A 13,536-nucleotide genomic window follows, 5' to 3' on the forward strand; every position below is an offset into this window, starting at 1 on the left:
TATATACATATATCTTTATTTAATAAAGGGCAATAATAGATTAAATACGTTATTACACCAAGATATTTAACTTATTAAAAGTTTTTGAACTTATTTTATTACAGTCTCCACAACTACTACATTTACTACAGTAACCAATTCAAAATGTTGTCCATAAAAGGAAAGAACTCAGAGATTATTACTATTATTATTATTATTAATAATAATAATAGTCAATACACAATAATTGACTAATGTTTAAGCATTGTCTTTCATTTGTTATTTTCTATACATTAATACAGCAACTGTGAGCCTCCAGTAATTCAAGCTCTCTAATATATAAAAATCTGCCTAACGTCTATGACGGTTTACATACATCCTAAAAGTGTTTTACACTGTAAAGCTGCTCGCACTGCTTGCTACACAACTACCAATCATACAATATCGATTATGAAAACTACCCAAAACAAGTAATCAAAGCTCTTCCTGCTGCTGGTCTGCCGGCGCAGCCTTTTTCTCCATGTCAACGCTGCAGAAAAAAGGAGTCGAACGGTGCTCGTGTTTCAACAACGTGTTCTGGTAAATGATGTGTCTCTGAAAATGAAAACAAAACTGCAGCAGCTCTTATTGAAATGGAAATGGGGGCAGGAAACATTTGGAAGAACTATATGAAGCCACTCAATGAGGAAATCCAGCAGTGTACCCCTCTGTCAGATGATGTATGTGATGACAGCGTGAACATTTTGAGCCATTTTGACATTTTCTTTTACATATTTATGACATTTATGACCGTCATGTTCCACCTCTTTTATGTACTGCCTGTTCACAGCAGGGAGATTCAAGTATGAGGACACCTTCTGTGTTAAAGGTGCAAAAGTGAACCGGAGGGCTTTCACGTTCAAGCCGGCAGACAGTAATCATGAATCAGTGTGAACCTGGGTCCACACGATCCACTATTTCCACCCTTCCTGTGCAACATATTCTAGTGTAGGCCGCTTGTGTTTTGAGAGATGTTGCACTGCATTGGTTGCTCCTCATTTGCAATAAGCTGAGGTCTAGAACACTTTTTTCTTTAATATAAAACAAAGGCACACAAGTTCTCAAATAAGCAACCTTGTCGGTCCAGTTTGGAACAGAAAGCCCATGAGAGGTGTGTCATTGTGTGTTTGTAGCACCTTTATTGAGAAGGTGAGCAGTTATCAACCATCTACCGTAACACTGCCTAACAGCACACTCATCAAGTGTCAAATGCTGGAATGTGGCGCCAGCCCTTCCGAAAACTCGCTGGGACACATAAGACGTCATGTCCCTCTGATTAAGCCGGTCTGTGTTTAACCACACTGACCCGCTGTGGTTCAGTGTGAACAAGCAAAGGCGTCATAACGACGGGGGTGTCACCTGACAGCCTCAAGGTGGAATATCTGTGTGAAAAACAATAGGGGGAGCCTCCAGAGCTGAAACACAAAGCCAACATGGAAAAGGCAAAAATGCAGTACCTCTAATGTCCACCTGAGGGACTCCAAAAGTGTTTTTTTCTCTCTTTTCATAAAAAAAATGTGTTTATAGAACTCATCTACTTGTTTAATTAAGTTAATGGTGCAGCTGTGTTGACTGACACATGAGCTTTACAGTTTGCTGATAACTTAGCACTCCGCCCTTTTATCCATACACGGTTACTTCTAGCTAAAAAACAAACAAACAAAAAAACGAAAACAAAACAAAAAACAACATGGTGCTAATTTCACCTTAAAAATGAGTGCAAAACCATTACTTTATCACGGTGGCAAAGTCCATCTTTATGCTTTTAAAAAATGTTTGTTTTTTTGTTTTTTTTAAAGATTTTCTTTTGTGTTATTTTAATTTTGGCCACTTGGGGGTAGCAGGAAAACCAGTAAATGCTGGTGTATTTTAAAGCTGTATTTGATTTTTAGAATTATACCCTATATTTGTAAAAGTATTGAGCTGCACGTCTTAACCTTTTTCAGTTGCATTGGCACAGCTGTGTAACATCAACCACCACGACAGGCAGGCTGCTTTTACAGACACTGAAAAAAACTCTGAACGCTCCAGTGAGTCCGTAACTCCAAACATCCTTTGGCATTAACGTCAGCACAAAAACTGTACATCGGGAGCTTCGTGGCACGAGTTTACTCCTGCAGATGCAATGTGTAGGTGGCCCAGTACTTTTATCCATATAGTGTATTTTTTGTCCCTTGAATATTGTGAGTTTAATATTGACTCCCTTTTATTAAAATAAAATAAAATAAAGTTTTGTAGTTTTATGTTTTGCAGCGAGTTGCTCACTCTCTCTGTTTAGAGGCAGCAGTGAGCTGGAAGCATGATTCATGGGTGAAGCTGAAACAACAGTAAAGGTGAGAGCAGATAAATCAAAACAATGACCTAAAAGATGCTAAAACATAGAGTACAGATGAGATGAATGAGTGGTGACTCATCAAGTGAGCTCTTTCACATTACACATTTGAGCCATTGTTACAAAAGCTGCAGTTAAATGCAGCTTTAAACGGCGGGACTGCATCGGGCTCCGGATTAACCTCTTAGCAGTCGTCGTCAGTGACCCATTTAATGTTGGGGCCACGGTTTGGTTGTGTTTTAGCCACAACTCATAAAAAAGTAAGAACATCAGCTCTATCCGTAACCTTAAATGGCAGATGTAGCAGAAGGAGTATTTCTCTGTGCAAGCCTGTCGTGTTGACAGGGCTGATCTGTGGAGTTGTGTTTGTCTTGCTGCCAGATGTGACTTCTCTCATCGGCGTGTCTCGACAGAAACCGGGCTTCATTTCACCAGCCGGCATTTCCCGTCCGCCTGCCATTCAGCCTCCGTCCTTGTGAGTTTTTCACATCACTGTAGTAGTTTTTTTCTTTGTTGCGCTCCCAGTGGAACACCTCTTCACATTCTCCTACTGTGTGTTAATAAGTGCCACTATGGCAGTGACATAAACACAGTATTTTCGGTAAACACTAGCCATTGTAGTGCATAATTTTCTATATTATATTATATTATATTATATTATATTATATTATATTATATTATATTATATTATATTATATTATATTATATTATCACCAGCCTTATTTTGGCCATAGTACAACATTAAAGTTGTATTTCCTTTGAATTACAGACCATTTTAATTATTGTCACACTCTTTGGTCTTCTGCACTTTCACCCATTCAAATGGCTGCTAACCTACATCTTCTTCCAGTACAGTAGGCTACACACACATGTGGTAACAGTCTGAACATAAGGAAAATATCAATATTACTGTCTGCTTTCCTTGAAACTGTTAAACTTAATGCTCTTTTCTTCCAGTTACACATTTGATCTGATTGTAAACAAGTTACCCAACCACCTTCTCATGAACTCAGGTCAGTCTCTTGGGCTACTGGTGGCTGTAGCGCTAGCAGCAATCGAAGTCCAGCAACAAGCTGCAGCTTCAGCTCCGTCGCCTCCTTCGCCACCTTTCACCTTTAGTAGTCACAGACGAAAGGTTTACACACAAGATCAATAGGATTCCTGCTTTTCAGCGTGCCGTGGCATCACGGTTTATCACATTTGTGTGATAAATTCACAGGATCACACATACATATTTTTTGTTCCATCCAGTGTTCATCAGTGAAAGAGTGTTCATACCTTCCTTCTACTCTCTAATCTATCGTGAAACTATGACACCTCTGTGAGGTGATGGCAACCCTTTAACTGAACGCGGCGCAGCTAGCCTGACTGCCCCGTCACGCTGGAGACGGAGGCGTCTGTCTCACACTTCAGCTTCAGTGGAGGATCTGTGCTGTCAGACACGTTTGCGGACGACTGGGGAGGTGTCGATGCATCAAAGCTCTTATCCCCCCTCCCATCTCCGTTTAGCCTGTCCTCCCCTTGTCCTGGCGGGGACTCATGGGTGCGCATGTGCTTGGCCAGGTGGTCGTTGCGCATGAACACTCTGGGACATAATGCGCAGCTGAACTTCTTGGCTCCAGTGTGCGTCTGTAGGTGTCGCTGCAGTTCATCAGAGCGCGTGAACCTCTTGCCACAGAACAGCCAGTTGCAGACGAACGGCCGGTCTCCGCTGTGCCAGCGCAGGTGAGCCTTCAGATGGGAGGTCTTGGCGTAGGCTTTGCCACAGCCGGGGATGTGGCAATTGTGCATATGCTTCCTCCTGCTGTCGTCAGTGCTCTGGCCCATCTGCTCAGCGTGGACGCAATTAGGGCAGCGGCACACAGCCTGGCTGCCGCCTCTGGAAGAAGAGCGGCGCTGGGGCTTGGGGCGAGCTGACACAGACGTCTCCTGAGGTTCCTCCATTGAGAAGGTTTCTTGCTGCAGCATTTCAGGGGCCAGTGGCTCCATCTTGAAGCCGTCCTGGGGGAAGAGATGGGATGGTTGCGAGGGTGGAGCGTGCTGAGCCGGGGGTAGGGTGCACAGCTGTGGGTCAGAGCCATAGGGCCCCAGAGAAGGCTGCAAACCCATGGAGCCGCCTGGATTCACTGAAGGCAGGCCCACACCTTGACCCGTCTGTAGGTCTATCCAACTGCCTGCTTGGACGTCTCTGTGAAGGTCCCACCAGGAAGCGATGTTCATGTCGTCTGAGCTGCCACTAGGTGGTGCTGTCCGTAACCAGGGCTCGTATGGGTGGGCCATGTGAGCAGCTCGTGCAGGTGCAAATCTGTGGATGAGGTCACCTGCTCAAAGTGTTGTTCAGTGTCTTTTGGGTTACGCTGAGATGATTACCACATGACAGGATGGTGACGCATTAAAAACCTGCAGAAAGAAAGAGAAGACTGTTATGGAAGTACTAACGAGACCAAGTTTATTTTTCAGGAGACACAAACGAGAAGTCTAAAATATGGAGACATTTATTATTGAAATGCTTGACAGGAATGAGCATTTCTCATTCCTATCAAGCATTTCTATACTAAATATCTTTATGAGTTTTCTTTTAGCCTTCTAAAGAAAATTGAAAGCACTATTAAAAGCAGCCTGGCTGCTTTTGACGCCCTTCAGAGAGGAAAAAAACAACCTGTGTCAAACAGATAGAAAACACGTCATTGTGATGCAGCAGGCTCCACCGAGTCTGACCTTTTCAGGCCGTTCCCAAAAGAGTGAGACCTGACTAAACATAGGGTTTGACTCCAAAAAAGCTGGGAGAGGATTCACTTCTGCTGTTTTAACGTTCTAACAATAACAAAAAGGTCAAACGTAAAACTTGTTGAGCAACGAGGATACAATTGTTCTTCCTTCACACAATTCTAATCAATCTGTCCAAAAATTCCTGGATCTGGATTTGAAAAAAGACTCCATATGTTAATCACTTTCAAATCAGGTCAAAAGCCCCACCTCTGTTAAAAAATAAACCAATCCAAAAACCTTTTCTGCTCGGACAGGAAGCACAAAATTAAGATTTATTTTAAGTCTATTTCTAAAAAAGTTTGAGACATGAAGTCTGTAAAACTGTGTCTTAAGGATGACGTTAGGATAACGTAAAAGCAGACAGGTCCAGAGCTAAATTACCAGGACACGCTCAGACCTTTACCTGGATGCCCAACCAGGAAAAATGTAATGAAACGTAATGGTTGACTGGTTGACCAGATGGTGGTGGGAACCCAGCAGAACAAAGAGGGTAATGAGAAATTAAAACTTCATCAATAAACTCAGGCGCTTGAAAAAGTAAAGCCTTGTAAGTCATGAGCAGAATTTTAAAATGGACTGAAAATTAAATTAGCAACCAGTGCAAGGAGGCCAAAACCGGGTAATGTAAGAAGAGCGTGTGGTTTTTATCAGAAGTCAGGCTGCAGAGTTTTGCAGTCTAAAGCTGAGCTAAACTTAACAGCTCAACAGCTCGCTAAGGAGGAAATAAAAGCAAGAGTAACTTCTTCTGTAACATTTCTTTGACCTTCAGAATATTCCCGAGTTGTTGGAAACCATTTTTCTGTTTGTCATATTGTGTGTATGTGTGTTTCTGAACCTCTGAAGAGCTGACGTTCAGGCCTAAATCCGCCTGTCTACAACATTTAAATAACCAACCCTAAGCACACCCCCTTCGTCGCCATGGATACTGCAGTTCTCACGCTGCATGGCCGTGGAGACGGAGGAGAGGGGGGAGCCGGACGTGTCCAGGCAGAGGCCTGCTACGTGCATCCGCTGCCAGGTACTTCCCATGGAGGACGGTCAAAGACAAGTACAAAGAAAACAACATCATCGGCCTGCACTGAGGCAGCGCTGGGGGGAGGATAATGATGGTTAGATGGGGGGAGGGACGAGAGCGGAGGGGGGTGTTGACAGGAGAGCAGTTTGGTAAAGGAAGAAGTTCCAGGGAGGTATGGCTGCAGGCCAAGGTCTATTTGTACGTCTCTGAGGTTTTGGAGATGAAACCTGGCAGACAGGAGAACCAGTTTTTTTTATGAATCACACATGATTTACAACAACAGCTCTCCAGGCGAGACCCGTGAAGCGCCCTGCCCCTTACACACCGGAGGCAGAAAGCATCAACAGTTACAGACTGACGACATTCATGAGCCTGAGAATGGGAGTCGACGACAAAATGAGAACAATTACTTTACGTCCATAATCACAGGCACACGCGCTGAAATAGCATCCTGCGCCCAACACGCTCCAGGAATGCAAACCGCAGCAGCGTCAGTGGGATGGGCTCAGATTTCCAGGTGACACAAAGCTTGTTAAAGGTGGACAAGTCTGTGGAAGCTTTGACAAGAAGCTACCAGCCTGTGAGGTTTGTCCTTGGCCCAAGATGATCTTGTTGACTTCCACTAACCCCCACCCACCTCAACTCAACCATGAACATCTGTAATTATCTTTACAGCAGGAAACAATAAAGTAGTCTGAAGCTGTAGAGGCTGGTATGGCAGTCTGGAGATCATATGGTGATATCTGACAGGTTGTGTGAAAACACGAGCTTCATGGACATCCAGTCTGATGCGCAGATCAATTAGCAGCAGGTCGAACTGGCATCAGATGTAGCAAGTAGGTGAAGCTGGGCTTGCCGACAGTGAAGTATCCCCTGAGTTACTCCTCCACATACATTATTCTGTGACTGTGATTTTCTTATTTTGTGATTTTTTTAGCCTTTAAAACAGAGGTGGGGGAACTCCAGGCCTCAAGGGCCAGTGTCCCACAGGTTTTAGACGTGTCCTCGATCCAACACAGCTGATATGATTTAAATGGCTAAATTACCTCCTCAACATGTCTTGGATTTCTCCAGAGGTTTGGTAATGAACTAATCATTAATCATTCAGGTGAGTTGACCCAGGGTGATATCTAAAACCTGCAGGACACCGGCACTTGAGGCCTGGAGTTCCCTACCCCTGCTTTAAAAAGACGTCACTTTACATCTAAATTTGGTTTAAAAGTCATCTTTTCTGGCTCTTACGAAGATCTGAATTTGACCTAATTTCAACCACCGAGGATGCTTCAGTGGTTAGAAGTTGAGTCGTACATCATAGTAGATATTTCAGTCACACTTACATGGTATTTTTTAGATGTTACCAAATATTTGTATTCATTATATTTTATGTGAAATCTTTTATATTATTTACTTTTATTTTATTTACTCAGCATTATAGTGGATTTTTTCTGTAGGTACGTCATAACTGCAAACTCTACTGAAACACTAAGCTATAACTTATTTCATAGCCGTAGCTGTAACCTGATGTAGATGTAACTACACTTGCACTGACACAGCTGTGAATGCTGGTAACAGGCTGCATCGTACGCTTCAAATAGTCCAGAGTAAAGTCTAAATTATTAAGCGTTTAGACACCTGCAAATGAATTTTTTCAACAGGTGGGTTAGGTAGCTGTTCCAGAGTGCAGGTAAAGGTAAAGTGTGATTGAGTCCTTACTTTTCTTTTCTCTTTTCTTTATTTTTATGTATGATTTCTTATTTCTGCACTTTTTAACTCTACTAAAGACTCCGTGTGATTGGTTCAGATTGTGTGTTAGCAGGATTACAAGTTAGTATGACAATTTTCAGCCTGAGTTCAGAGGAATTTGTTTTTGGAGTTGATCTGGATACAAAACCCTATCCAGAACATTTTTTTTAAAGATTCTTTATCATTGCTAAAATTCATTTTATAAATAAACATCCACAAATATATATCAAAAGTGATAAAGAGACATTTTTTCAATGAGCAAAAAAGACCGTTTTAGACCTTTTCCTTTGCTTGTCTTTTCTGCACGTTTTTTGCGTGTGTGGTGCATCCTGAACGTTGGAGCACTACAGTCAAACCATGCATACTACATTTCCTTCTCAAAAGCTCACCCAAAGCCACTCAGAGATGTTTTCTTGTCTCAATGAAATCGTAAAGCAATTAGTTTGGAATTCCCACATGAAACGTCTGTCTTAAAAGGTCCAGCTGATTTAGTTCCTGTCAGCCTGGAGCCAGAGCTACATACTGCTCTGTAATTTTTTGAGAATGTGACATGGCGGCACAGCGGCACAGTCCCTCCACGAAACTGCTCTTACTGACATAAACAAATCAAGCTCTTTGCTAAAGTGCTGGAAGCACTGCAGGCTCCTAAGAGGAACAGCTGGCATGGGGAGGGAGTGAGAGGAGGCCCCCGGGGGAGGATGGTTCAGAGCAATGACAGAGTTCTGGTCATAAAACCTGTCTGACCAAGACTCAGCAGAGCCGCAATTTACGAGCCTGCCACTGAGAAACAAGAGGCAGATTGAAGCAGTGACGAGAAAGACAGAACTCGCTACTGTTAGTCCATCAGCTGGTGATTTTCAAAATTAAATGAGTAAAGCGTGAAAGCGCTTCTCTAATTGTTTCTACTCAGAAAATGTAACTGAGAATCAACAAATCTTGGACGTTTTCATCAGGCCTGGTTTAACTATAAGTCTGTTGTCACATTTAAGAATAAAGTTGTAAAAACAGTAATGTTAGTACTCCAAAAAGACTAGTTTGGGAATGGAGGTCTGAGTGGAGGTCATGTCATGTGTTTCAAACAGTTATAGCGGATATGTGAGAAAAGGATTGCCATGCTTACAAAAGGCATTAAAGCAAACATTAAAAAGTCCTGTAATGATCACAGTCTGACTCCAGACATGTAAAAGATGTGGTGGGCCTTGCAAACTGTCTTCTTCCATAGATTACAGGTCCCCTAGACTGACGGACTATCTTGTTGTTTACACTGTTAGACCAAAAATCTGGAAATTTAAAGTCCATCATCTCATCTCCCACACGGGGATAAAACAGGTAAAATAGCCATTCTGTTTCCACTGTGGGTCAAATAGCATTTAGCCCACAGAAGATGTTAAAACGAACAATTAAAAGTCCAAAGTCTGACTCCAGACCTGTGGAAGATCTGCTGTCCCTTTTAATCTGTTGTCCCATATTATCCGAGATATAGAACAAACAGTTACATCGTCTATACTCCAAAAAGACCAGTTTCAGTGCGAGGGCTTTTAGAGCAGTCTGTTTGAACCTGCATGAGGTGCATTATAAATGGAGAGGAGCTCAGATTTGTGGCAGGAGTCACATCTGTTTTCAGAAGACGGAATAAAATATATGATTCAAACACGTGTCTATCAAAATTAAACGTTTCTAAACTTTGTGCTGTTCAGCTGCAGAACAAAAGTTAAAAACTCTTTTAGGGACAAAAGTTTGACTTCTCCAGTACCCGATGGCATTTACACATCCAGTTTAACAACCATCCGTCTGCTTTCCCATCTCATCAGAGACGTAGAACCACACAGTTAAAACGGTAACGCTGACACTCACAAGGAGTTTGGTTTAACCTGCAAGAAGTGCATGACATGCAGAGTGGAGTCCATGTTTATGGCAGAGAATATATAAATGGCAAACTTCAAAATAAAACATTCTGAACTCTGTAGAGTGAACAGATGTGAGAAAAACATTTGCCATTAGTAGAAAACAATGTTGAAACAAACATTAAAATCTCGTGTAGTGGCCTGAGCAGTGGTCCAATTTAACTGCAGTCCAGATGTACAACAACATCCTGGCACTCCAGAAAGACAAGCTCAGTGTCAAATGACATTTAGAAGAAGTTTGTTTTAACCTGTTTAAATACATCGTGGGTGGAGAGGAGACCACCTTTGCGCAGGAGTCACGGCTGTTGTCAGAAGGGTGAATAAAAAATGAGCTTCAAACACATTTCTCTCAACACCAGATGTTTTGAACTTTGCAGAGTGGCCGTACGTGAGCGAATGTTCCCCATCAGTACAAATAGATGTGAAAACAATGATGCAGCGACCGTAGTCCGAGACGATTTGCACACCTGGGCGAAGGATCAAGTTGTGCGGTGAGCAAAGCTTGAGATGTGGGGGCTGCTAATCTCTCCCTCTGCACTTTAACTGTGTTATTAATCACAGAGATGCTTTAGATATGAGTGACAGCTTTACATGTGAGACACTGATTCATACTCAGTTGCGTAAAATTAATTTCCTGCAACACTTTTTTTTTGTTGGTACTTTCAATCAAAAATCTGTTTCACAGTGACTCCACCGAGGTTTTAGAATTGGTCGCTCTACTAGAAGCGACAAGGTACTTTATTTTTGGTGATTTTGACAAACTTTATAAAGTGTTTTGTTTCTCAGATCTTCTCAGTCACAAGTTGTCCTTCAGCACAAACTTCTCTTTATACACTTTAAATAATTAGACAAAGAAATTTTAAATCATTTAAAAAGATCAGACCTGTTCTGCTTCTTAGTTAGTGTCCAGCAACATGTAGTCATATACTGTGCAATTACTAATATATTATTCAAGATCACCCCCCCCTCCCTTTTTTAGGACTTTTTAAAAATGTGTATGATATAAAAGTTTTTACTTTTAACAACAAAAAGTAAAATATGACGCTTTGTTTTACATTAAAATAGTCATAAGTCTATCAAACACTTTAAATTAGCAGCACTTTCATTATTTCCAACAATAAACTGCCAATTACATTCTTCATGACATCAATATCTATGTCAAATAAATCAAATCAACACTTCTGAGTAACACTCTACCTACAGTGTGGTTCAGCTGCTTTAATCAAACAAAGATCTTAATCTGAAGCTCTGATTTCTCAGCACTGTTTTCAGAGTAAAACTAATTTAATTAAAAAAAAAAAACTCTAATCAAGCTTCACGTGGAAAGATATCTTTCATTTTTTAAAAACTTTTTTTATAACTTAATTTCCACTCTTTTATACTTTTTTAAAATATATATATATATTTTAAAAATCCCCCAGTTTGGATTGCAGGAAATTAGGGATTTACAGTATCATCATTTATTTAGTTAGGCAATAATTTTCTAATAGGAAAAACAGACTGATGGCACGGAGATTAGACTAAAGTCTGATTTGATTTCCCTCTAATTTATTAAGTGAAACCTTGGTCTTAAATTTAAGGTCAAATACTTTATGCTTTTATTTCATCATCACATTAGTTATTTAATATACAAGACTGGGTCAACTTGTTGTTTTTTTCTTCCTGCAGAAATATTCTGATCTAATTACGGCTGTAAAACAACAATTTAACAATCTCGAATTTCTATTTTCTAACACTGGTGTTTATTGTCCAAAATCTAAATACATAACCTAAAATTAAGTGCCAGTCGCTGGTTAGCCTCTATAACGTGAATTTATCCAGTAAGTAACCTGCGTACGTTACCTAACATGTTGTATTTTGAGACTTTCAATTTATAAATAAAACCCTCCAGTTAACTTGAAGCCTGGAAGACTTTCCATCAGCCTGATGAAGACTTAAAACACTTCATTGTGATTTTTGTATATAACAGACATACGGTACCACACAGGAGGTCGCAGCAGATGTCAGAAAGTTAAAATACAGCCTTACCTGTCTGCCCTACAGAGGTGCTGCCGCTGTGCGTTTCTTCTGGAAGTAAACTCTGTCTCGGCTCTGCTCCGCTGCTCTTGCCCTTGTTGGAAAAATGCGCGCAGAAAAGTAAAATCCTCATCATATTTCATCTGCTTTTCTCCATCGCAGACGGTCCAGGTGAGGCGAAAGGCTGTCAGAGTTTTGGCGCACAGGTAAGCAGCATTCTCAGTTGTGACACAGTCTATGATAGGCTGCGCGTCTTGAGCCCCTCCAGGCTCCGCCCCCTCCTGCCGGTGCTCCGTCTCTGCCCCCCCACACCCCTCCCTTTGAAGATGTGCTCTCGGCGGCTGGAGGTGAGGAAACGACTCGCTTTAGGAAAACAGGGGATCAATGGAACAGCCTGTCAGAGCTGCAGTGGTGGGATACAAGTCAATTTACTCATCAGCGTATTAATACATCCTCCAAAACAGTTAAGAGGAAATACTGCAGTTTTTATTCTCTGATTACTTCAGTGGGATTATGCAGCTACAGATCAGTCAGACCACCAAGAGACAGACACATAGAAACATAAACTGGCCCCTGATGAATCAGCTATACACGATAATGTATTACCAATGATGCTCTGATGATATATACTACTATATATATAATATATACTGCTTTTGTGCTCTTTTTTGCATTGACCTTAATGGAGTTTGCAGAAATGTTATGCTTGTGATCAGCTGTTTTCACTTTGTGTTGCTACCCCAGTGTTTAATGTTAAAAGACAAAACTATATTCTTACATTTCGACTTCTTACTCACCTACAGATTTGTTTCTCTAACAGCTGCATTTCCATAATATGAACAATGCAAAAGTATCTGCCACCAAAAATAATATCTTTAAAAAAACAGTAAAGACTGTGAAACAATCTCCACACTGAAAACATTTACTCTTTAAGAACAGTTTTTAATTTGTTTAGGTTTGTTTCATTAGTATGCACGTATAGAAAAACAGAACTAACTAAATAAATCGATTCTTAGTTAATGCTACATATACTCAGTTGTTAAGCCTTGAAAAAATAATTGTAGTGATCTAATTTATTTAGATACAAAAAACGATGCTTGTAAATAAAGTAGATTTATGTATGTCTGCATCTGTACTAAAATGTTATGTGCATTTCCTTCTTAACATTGATGTGTTGTAAGAAATTACACAGAGAAACATATAGAAATGTATATATGGACTAATAAGCTTAGCTCCAGGTCCACTTTATATCTTCTACCAGGTCTTTCATTGCCCTCCTGCAGAAGCTTTGTTCTTCTTTGATAATAATCTGCAAAAGCATTCAAAATTTGCTGACAGTTTGTTACTTGACACAAATATCAAACACATGTACCACAGTTTATCTTAATTGCTTTGATGTCTGAAGTCACAATCTGTTTAAAACAGAACTGGGTTTACTGTCGGACTGCAGCCTTTCAGTCAGACAGATGAGCTCATGAATCCTGTGACTGCAGATACTCGTGACACGTAGGGCAATCACACACAGACTTTTTCTCCTGCATCCAAAATATTTTGAGTCTTTGCTTTTGATTTTCTCTCCAAGGACAATCACATGCATTTTAATAAATTATTTTTAAAAATTAAAGCATAGATTTTTTTTGTGGTTGAAATAAGAAATAAACTAAACACATTTCTGTAAAGTCAGCTTAGACAGACTCTAAGGGAATGGTTTATGTAACCATCCCCTTCCCCAAATGCCC

The 13,536-nt window shown here is 40.8% G+C and overlaps 1 protein-coding gene across 1 annotated transcript; it reads right to left on the bottom strand.

The window, feature by feature from the left end:
* Positions 1 to 12,010, bottom strand: sp6 (Sp6 transcription factor). The gene is made up of 2 exons (XM_082537523.1): positions 11,810 to 12,010; positions 1 to 4,750 (listed from the first exon to the last, which is right to left on the bottom strand). The coding sequence occupies exon 2, from the start codon at positions 4,628 to 4,630 to the stop codon at positions 3,710 to 3,712; it is 921 nt and encodes a 306-aa protein (XP_082393649.1). The 5' UTR covers positions 4,631 to 4,750; positions 11,810 to 12,010; the 3' UTR covers positions 1 to 3,709.
* Between the last annotated feature and the right edge of the window lie 1,526 nt (positions 12,011 to 13,536).

This window comes from Aulonocara stuartgranti (assembly GCF_965226115.1).
Source record: "Aulonocara stuartgranti genome assembly, chromosome: 6".
NCBI classification, from domain to species: domain Eukaryota; kingdom Metazoa; phylum Chordata; class Actinopteri; order Cichliformes; family Cichlidae; genus Aulonocara; species Aulonocara stuartgranti.

Coding starts and splice junctions, on each gene's coding strand:
- sp6 (XM_082537523.1), bottom strand. CDS start 4,630: ATGGCCCACCCATACGAGCCCTGGTTACGGACAGCACCACCTAGTGGC.